General features: G+C 35.4%; 1 protein-coding gene across 1 annotated transcript; it reads right to left on the bottom strand.

Moving 5' to 3' along the window:
* Window positions 1-1790: 1790 nt before the first annotated feature.
* On the bottom strand, window positions 1791-8187 carry SEX4 (dual specificity protein phosphatase (DsPTP1) family protein). Its single transcript, XM_008233843.2, has 14 exons — window positions 8043-8187; window positions 7864-7933; window positions 7698-7742; window positions 6767-6869; window positions 6486-6562; window positions 6319-6395; window positions 6031-6111; window positions 5555-5687; window positions 4215-4274; window positions 3771-3827; window positions 2900-2995; window positions 2681-2740; window positions 2350-2457; window positions 1791-2096 (listed from the first exon to the last, which is right to left on the bottom strand). Exons 1-14 carry the CDS (start codon window positions 8066-8068, stop codon window positions 1965-1967), a joined length of 1125 nt encoding a protein of 374 aa, XP_008232065.2. The 5' UTR covers window positions 8069-8187; the 3' UTR covers window positions 1791-1964.
* Between the last annotated feature and the right edge of the window lie 1062 nt (window positions 8188-9249).

Below are 9249 nucleotides of genomic sequence, written 5' to 3' on the forward strand. Positions count from 1 at the left end.
CGAATGTATTTTATAATTTTGCACCCACTCTTTGTTATCGTAATTTTTCAATCCCCATATCTCCAACATATGGTCTCCATATATTCATATGTTCTTTTTCTGGTGAAGAAACATTCACTAGGGCCAAAGATCCCCTAAAATTAAGCAAGTGAAGAAATTTCCAGAGACCCGGCTTTTTCCCCAAGGAGGTGGGATGAGGCATCATATAGAACTCTTCTTTCTTAAAGTCGAAATAAAGTATACGCACAGACGACGCATCATCTCCATAAACCAACCAATGCATGTCTCCATGTGCATATGCGAACTTGCAGGTTGGAAAGCAGGGAGGAACTGTAGGTAACTCCCGCCATGAGCTTGTCCCCAATACAAGAACTTCGGCCGCTACATAGTCTTTTTTATTAGTGGACACACGAACAATCTTGAAGCTGTTGGTTATATTATCAAATCCCATGCCATACCAATCAACACTGCAGAGACTATTGGCTGGAACTTGGACGTCACTTGCTGATGGGAGCATTAGAACTTCTCCCTTGAAAGGATTCACCAACAAGCATGACCTTCGATGCTCCGGATAAAGACTAGGGAAAAAATTCACCTGCAATGGTAACCTTGCATGCTCCGGATAAAGACCAGTAAGGCATGACCTTCCATGCTCAGGATTAAGACCAGTAAAGCCAAACAAGTTGCAGAAAACAAAAGCAGATGAATAAAAACGACCTTTGGATCCGAAATAGGAAACAATTGCGTGTTCGCTCTTTGTCAATGAGTTGAATCTATAATTCAATGGATACAACATGTCATATGTATCATGGGAAGACTCATTAAGAACAACAAGTTGAGGAGTAGAACAGGTAGTTAGAAAACGACGCCGCATGTCCAGTGTGGCAAAAGAGTCAACCATCTTTGACAGGGCCTTAGATACACATCTCATGCAACAAATTGAATTTACGGGCAGTCTCGAAAGTATGTCAGTAAGAATTTCAGGCAGCAGGATGCCGATCGTCATCAAGTTTAGTTCTGGCTTCTCCTTGGCGTTGTTGCAGTTGATTTTTTTCCTTGTACAACACACAAATCGGTCAAGACGGGATTCTTCTTCTCATAATTAGCTTTCTTGTAGTACAAGGATTTCAATCTCTGTCCATATGTACAAAGATACTGAGTATTATATAATATTTCCATAATTAGGCTTGATGTATTCATATAATTGGGGGAAAAGGGAAGACTAAACTGATTGGGGGAGGTACTGACCAAAACACAAACTTAGTTGGGGGAGATGTTGCGGACAGAAACAACAGGGAAGAAGGAGAGGTTGAAGAGAGAGGAAATAGAAAGAAAACAAAACCCCTAAACGATAGCAGGAGTCAAGGTTCAAATCGTTAAGTTCAATTAGAGTTTTTCTTTTCTTTTTAATTATGAAAAAATTCCAATCTATTAGATCAAATTTTAATGAGGTGGCATATGGAGAGAAGAATTCAACTAGATCATGGAAGAGAAAATCTAAGCTGAGGATCCGGATTCGGTTATAGTTTGACATATTGTAATTTTTTTTAATGAGGTCGCTAAATAGTTAGTTTTCTTTCCTATGTCAACATTTTGTTCCTCAAATAGTTAGTTAAGAACACCAACTCTCAAATTCTAGATTATGCATAACCCAAAAAAATTCATTGAGAAAATAAGGAATTTAGACTTTTTTTTTATTTATTAATAAAGTTTCTCTCATGCGTCGAAGTTTTTGGGACATTCCTCATCAAATTCACTAATGGTCAAATTATGATTTATCTATTCTTAAATTGTTGCTGAAATAGGAACTTATATTTATTGATTGTTAACTATACCACAATTATTTCCTATTTCTTGTTATATACTATACCACAATTTTTTCGTACATGTCACCATGTAATGCTAGGGAACTGGTACAGTTACTACTTTACATGCTAAGACAATTTGTATTGCCCTTTCGCAGTTCACTCATCACCTGGACACGTTTCGAGAAACTGTCTTATTTCACGTCGTTCCTCGGTTGTAAGACTAGGATCGTCACCAGTCAACCTCTTCCGGATTGCAGCACTAGTACTGTTAGGATCATCCTCAACAACCTGCAGGAAAAGCTCAACAAATGAGAAGAAACATGGTGCAACTTTTTTGCGTTTCGGATGCAAAACATGGGTGCAATTAGAATCTGTTCACCAGGAGAAGCCAAGGTCCCTATTCCCTAAAATTATGCACATTCTTTTTTCATATAAATAATTTTAATTCCAGTTTCCATGATGATATATTGTCATATATACTTTTTTTTCCCCTCTTTTTCTTTAATAATTTACAAATTCAAGACTCAAAGCTGAACCTTACTTGAACATAATTGTTGACATGGCCATCCTTGTTGGGAGAGGTGAAAAGCTCGTATTTGTTATGCGTCCATGCACCATCAATAATGTACTTATATTCATATCGTCCTTCCTGCAACACGAGTTTATTTCAAGAAATTGATCAATACATGCAACATTCTATGTTTGAATCTTATGCAATCTTTTTCAAGTCAGCAAGGCTTACTCTTATATGGAATTATCTCCCTATTAATTGACAAACATATTTAGACTTTACTAGAATGATAAGTTGATGATCCATGTTTAACCTGAGAAGGTCAAACATAAGCATACTTTTGATTCAGACAAATGCTTACCGGCAATTCCCTCTTGAGAATCCACGAACCCTGTTCCTTATTGAACTCTAAAGGAATACTCTGTACAAGCATCACAAGAGAACATCATTGATCGAAAAAGTCCATGCTTCATATTTACAGGTAGCATAAGCTACAGATTAAAATCATAATTTGAAGCTATAGCAAGCATAGAAGTCTGCCTCTGAACTTAAGGTTGAAATATAAAGATCGTATCGTTACCTGACCCCATCCAATATCAAGTCCAGAGATTTCCACTGTAGTGCAATTATGATTTCCCCAAGTTAACGTGACAAGCCTTTTTGTCATGCCTGTAAGCTTCAAATGAGAAGATACGAGACACATGAGTTTGTAATAAATTCCTTTTTATATGAGTCTAGCAAAAGAAGACAAATATTAGATCTATTAAAACTTACTTGATTTTAGATAAGTTTCCTTCTAGTTCAATACGTAATTTCATTCTAGGTAACTACGTCAGGTATTACAATGAATAACTAGAGTCAAAGTCGGAAATCTAAAGTCTTCACATCTCCACCATTCTCTACTTTTCTTTTCTTGGTGAATAAGAAAATATATTTAGATATCGGTACGAAGAAACATAAAAGAAAAAAACAAGGGGGAAAATACCTCCCCTACTGCAGTTTTTATCACTAATGAGATGAAAAACATGCCCAGCACCGTCATAATTCCAACATTTTGTTACATATAGATGATCTGACCACCAACACTATCGAGACAAAAGACAAAAAGAAGCTGACAAAAGGAGAAAAGGAAAGCATGTTGAAGAACCTAAAGAAACAGAACCTAAAACAGGAATATCTAGGCATAACTTTCTAAAAACAGGAATATCTAGGCATAACTTTCTAAAAACATGCTCATGTGAGGAAAACTGTAGTAGCCAATTTCAGAATCCCATCCATTATGGCAGAATTTCAACAAACTGTATCAAGTAACAATATGCATCCCGAAACTGTTCTACTATATCATCATCTTTTCAAGTTGAAAATTTATACACATGAGAAACCAGTAATGAGAACAGACTTTTTAAGAAACGATTCATATGAAATAACAGTAAAGGAAAAAAGAGACTCACAATATCAGCAGTAGCATTTTTAATAGCATCCAGTTTTGGGCAGCATGATCGCTTGTTCTGCATTAAATTTAGAGCGAGATACTTCTGAGACATTGCAAAGATCTGTATTTATTTATGCATTACATTGGCCCACTTTCTCATTGCTTGAGTTAGCTGTCATACCACTGATACAAACTTTCTTAATTTTTTTCTTCCGAAAAATAGCAATGTCATACAACTGCATAAAATTCATGAATGATTTTGAAACTTGACGTTCAAGGTTCTGCCATAGTTTCGTGAATCCAAAATTAAATTTCTAGCATCCTTCTTTCTTTTCCTATTTTCTTTTTTGATAAATAACTTAAAACTTTCATTTTCGCTAAATAAAATGCACATGGGCTAACAACATGATGATGTATTGATATATTGTGCATATCAGAATAGGTAAACGAAACAGAAAATTACCAACAGTACATTGACAGCATCTGTCAGCTTGTATCCCTGTACCCAGAACATGTAAGCCAACTGCCACCATAACAACATTTCAGAACAGTTTTGAAAAGAGAAACAACATACCAGATTGATCTGCGTAAACAAGCATATGAAATGAAAGTAACTGCAAGCTGGAACTTAAATAAATTTGAAGTTGTGAGTTATGAGAACCCTCTCAACATTTCTCATTTGTTTCTCTTATAGTCAAGACTCTTCTGACATCCATTTATCTATGTATACCTGTCTATTGTTGTTGGCTTCGTATGATTTGAATAATTTTCTACAAAATTTACATAACTCTTGACTGAGTACAATAGCATTTTACCAAATATTCGGAAATAAATCATTCATTGTCTGTTGGAAAACCATTGTGTGATATGGGCAAGAGAATGAGCCTAAATTGCATTCACTTTTGAATTATTTAAGTACACCAGAAAGCCATTAGACCAGCACAAAGATGTTGTAAAAAAATATAAGAGAAGCTGAGGTTCTCAGATGTGAACAAATGTCAATGCATTGACAAATATCTATAACACTAATCATAAATCAGCGTCAACCTCATTGATATGGTTACAGAAAAATATTCATACTTCAACAAGGCAGCAGCGACTTGCTATTCTTGTCCACCAAATTAATTGTAATATATATGTATATAGTTACACTGCCTTACGACTACCTTGTACCAGTTGGTTTGTAATAATACACTTAACATTATCTAGGTATTTATGACTCAAATAGGTAGCATATAAATTGGTAAAAATAAGAGATAATTTTTTTGCAGGAAACAGAAAATGAAAAAGGAAATAATCATCAATAATTTTTATTATTTAAATTTGTAAAGACTGGCGAGACTGGCAGCAATCAGTCCAGAGATCTCAAGAAACTGTCAGCTCTACGGATCTTCTAATCGTAAAGCTAAATATTTAGCTGCAGAGCAACATGAGCAACTACAAAGACAATACACAAGCGGTCTCATGGGTACACTGCAGTAGAGGAATTAGCTTGGCAAATATCAATGTTATGCTTTTAACCAAAAATACTCCCTCATTTTTGGCTCACACATAGGTTAGTGTACTAAAAAGTATGTCATTTTCCCTTGTCCGTAGGTTAGTTACTACAATACATGATTTTCATTTGACTAAAAATACTCCCACATTTTAGGTTACTTTACAAAAACGTTTCCTCAAGTTCCTGCATAACACAATCACATAACACAAATTTGAGGGAGAGTTGAACTTCATGAGTTCCATAAGGTGTTTGCTCAAAATCTGGGTAAAATACCATTAATTTTAAATACAAGGTTAACAATATACCGCAGCAGCAGGAGCTCTTCCAAGCCCAGCAGTGCAATGCACATAAGTGACACCTCCATTTCGGTTTATGGCCTTATATAATTTGCTAACAACAGCAGGAAGCCGGAGACGTAGATCATATGCATCAAAATCCCTGCAACATCAAACATTATAATGAAGCAAGTCTATTGAATGTGTGCACACACAGACCCTCCCCAGAGGAATGATTTAGTAATTTAGTAATGGAAAAAAGAAAACTGTAAGTGAAAGTTTATAAGGTAGCTATTGAATTGCTCTCCAAACAGAGCAAAAAAAAAAGGATGGTTTGATCATTTGTTAAAATCAATGTCAAGATGGACAAGGAAATCACAGAAGGGGAAATAGAAATCAAAGTTCACTGCTTCTACTTTTCAGTAATGACAAACAAACTCATGCTTCCATGTCAGAAATTCATTCTGGAAAAAAAATATATCAACAACTAATTTTAAATAACTAACCTTATTTCAGCACGCAAGTGTTCAATGTCATCAAATGTTTTGGCATACTCTCGAATGGCACCAATGTCAACACTAAAATATCTGGAAGAACTGGTTAAGGAATTTATAGTTTAATTTTCTTCTAACTAAACTAAACTGTCACAGTCGTCTCAAATAACCAACACATTACAATTATTACCTCATGCCTAATGAATTTTTTTTCCAGTAAAGCATTATAGTCTTGCAATAAATTGTCACAGTTGCTTGCAATATTTTTGCTCACAGTTGTCTCAAAAAACTCCAGGATACTCCAAATCTGAATCTTGTTGCAAGCAAAAAATAGTCTTCACGCCAATGCTTCGAAGCTTGTCAACATCTTTCGGAGTCTGGTGAGAAGTAAAATGAAACAATCAGACTAGGGAACTTTAATAATGGATAATATTTGTTCAAATGACTGGTTATGAAACAAGGATCACCTGTAGGCAAGACCCCACAATCAGATCTGGACGTATGAAGTTGTAGTTCATACCTAGCTCATGCCTATAGGTCAAGACTGCATCAAAATGTTATATAAGAGACTAGAGTGGTTAGCTGCAATCACAGAAACAAAGCAACATACAAAAAGAAATCAATCTATATTCTAAACAATATGCGCCCTCTAATCCAGATTGCCAAAACAGTAAATTCATACACTCAATATCTCGTTTCTCAGTATACTGAGCCAGGCATATAAAAAACCCATGCATGATTAACTTACCAGCACCCATGGCTTCGGTCATGTTAGTACTATACATCTCAGATTTTTCCTCTTCTGCCTCGGCACCACTCGTCTCAGCACTAGACGTGGAACCAGAAACTGCCTACAGAAAAATACATTTGAAATATTCAAATCACAACAAGCAGCAAGGGCGATAAAAGCTTACAAGTTACAATAAAACAATTCACTAAAAAATCAGACAACCGATCTAGCATGCACTGTGCTCATTGCCAATCCTTCCACAGCAAAACACATAGACCCACAGACACACACAAACATATTGATTACTTAACATAATTGGGCCACTTTCAGCCTTTTGTTATTATTATTATTATTATTATTTTGGTAAAACGCACAAGTTAAATCATTGCAAAATGTACATATAAATTCCCCACCGTCGATTTGTAGTGATGAGCATAATTCATAATGTACGATATCATGTACTATGGCATAACTAGGAGGAGCTACAAGTTTAGTCCAAATGCTGAAAGAGGGAAAGACAGCATGTGTGGGTTACTTTCTTAGTGCTTACCATTATCAATTTACAATAGGAAAATGTATCCATTATCCACATCTCTTAAACCGTGACAAAGTACCAATTACTTTAGAAGCCCAAACTAGTAACAACAGACTGTTATTTACTGTGATTCATTCCAAATTATCTTCTGAGAAGCACCAAACTCTGAATAGGGAAAATGATACAGCTGGGTCAGCTCAACTACAAATGACAATAAGATGCATATACACTTTACTACTTCCATCTTCCAGACTACAGAGTTGTCAATAACACAAAAGGAAAGAAAAACAAAATACCCAGAAACAAAACAACCCAATAAAGAAAATAGGTTTATAAGATCCACACATGAGCTATAAACAATTGAAGCAAATACTCAGTCCAAAAATCACAGAATTCTTAAAATTCTTAATCTACCTTGACAGCCATACGTCGGGGCAGATCAGTGCTACTCATCATTCCCTGCATTTGAGTAAAAAATAAATTCGTAAAAAATAAAATTTGCAAAATATTTCACACAAACGAACACATTTCATATGTATTTATATGTAAGTACGCGTGTAATGGCGAAAGAGGAGTGTACCAGAGTTGTGATACAGAACGAAGGCTTTCTGGGATTGCATCTGAAGCTACGTAGAGGCAAAACAGAGGATCTGGAATTTGGAAAAATGAAAAAAGAAAATAATTAATTTGATTGATAAAGAAAATTGGGAATTGTTTTGGAATATGCGTTCGGAATTGGATTCGAAGTTGATGGCAGACCCTGAAAGATTCTGAAGACAGTTCATCTCTGATCACAAGGACGAAAATATCTGTTCCTTCAATCTCACAGAGAGCTCAGTCTTGAAGTAACGATATTTTATTGGCTTGGCTTATATAGACGTTTGCTCCCTCGGCATAAATTAAAAAGGGATCGCCTTTTTGGAGATTCTCGAAAATGCCACTTTTCTTTGATATGTTTGTTTATTACAAGCGGTGATTTGGTCATTTCTTTATTTAATTGCGAACCGTAGATTTCATGTCTATCTTTTGCTGATCTGTTTAATTTGATACTAATTAATGTCATCTATTTCTTAATGCAAGTGGTAAGATTTAGCCAGTTTGAGATTTTTTATTTTTTAAAATTTATTAAAAACCTACTTTACTTTAAAGGTAAGCAGTTTAAGATGTTTGGTAAAAATAAAATATTCTGATTATTTTAAAAGCAGTGGCCTTTTAACAGCATTTAAAAGTAGGCTCTGGGTTACTTTTCAAAGCTGCTTTTAAAAAAACAGAGATGAGCCCTTAATGAATTTTTTTAATTCCCAAAATACAATCATTAATTTTTCTAAATTGGCATCCGATAAACATTCCTACTCTGATGATCTTTTGTTGGAAGTTTGTCATGCTAAGAGGCCAATCTTGATCTCCCCTTAACTTGTCGGTGGATTAGGAGATAAGGAGATGGTTTTGGTGCTTCAGCTGGCTTTGCTTTGACACTCATTGTTATGCCCTGTACAAAGAACTATGCGTGCATAGAAGGTTTTCTTTGACAGTATTACATTGTTGTGGGATGCTCTTTTCTGGGCTTGAAGTTGTGCTTTGTTTTGTCTGGATTTGGGGGAGATAGCGTTTAGTGCTTCTGCTTGTTCTATGTTTGATGCTCATGACACATTTTGGCATTGTACAAAGAACTATGCCAGCATAGAAGTGCTTTTTTGACAATTTTACGTTGTGGTAGATTTTATTTGCTAACCTTGTAGTTGTGCTCTATGTTATTTCATTTTTGGTCTTTGTTTTTTGACTCTCTTGTAGTCCAATGCATGTGTGGCAATCTCTTTCCTCCCTAGAGTTTCCCATGTGGTTTTACCTGGAAGGTTTTAATGAGGCTGCGTTTCTACGTGCAAGTTCTTTGAATATTAATGGAATTTCTCTTCTTAAAAAAAATGGCACCATCTCCACCTCTACATCTTACTCCACGACCGCTGCC

Source organism: Prunus mume, linkage group LG5 (assembly GCF_029339155.1).
Source record: "Prunus mume cultivar Tortuosa linkage group LG5, ASM2933915v1, whole genome shotgun sequence".
Lineage (NCBI taxonomy): Eukaryota > Viridiplantae > Streptophyta > Magnoliopsida > Rosales > Rosaceae > Prunus > Prunus mume.

Bases quoted from the DNA above. Each gene is read 5' to 3' on its own strand.
- SEX4 (XM_008233843.2), bottom strand. From the start codon at position 8,068: ATGAACTGTCTTCAGAATCTTTCAGG. The intron at 6,396-6,485 runs GTGATCCTTGTT...ACTTCTCACCAG, and splicing joins TTGTGGGGTCTTGCCTACAG to ACTCCGAAAGATGTTGACAA. The intron at 2,741-2,899 runs GTAACGATACGA...ATGCTTGTACAG, and splicing joins TTGATATTGGATGGGGTCAG to AGTATTCCTTTAGAGTTCAA.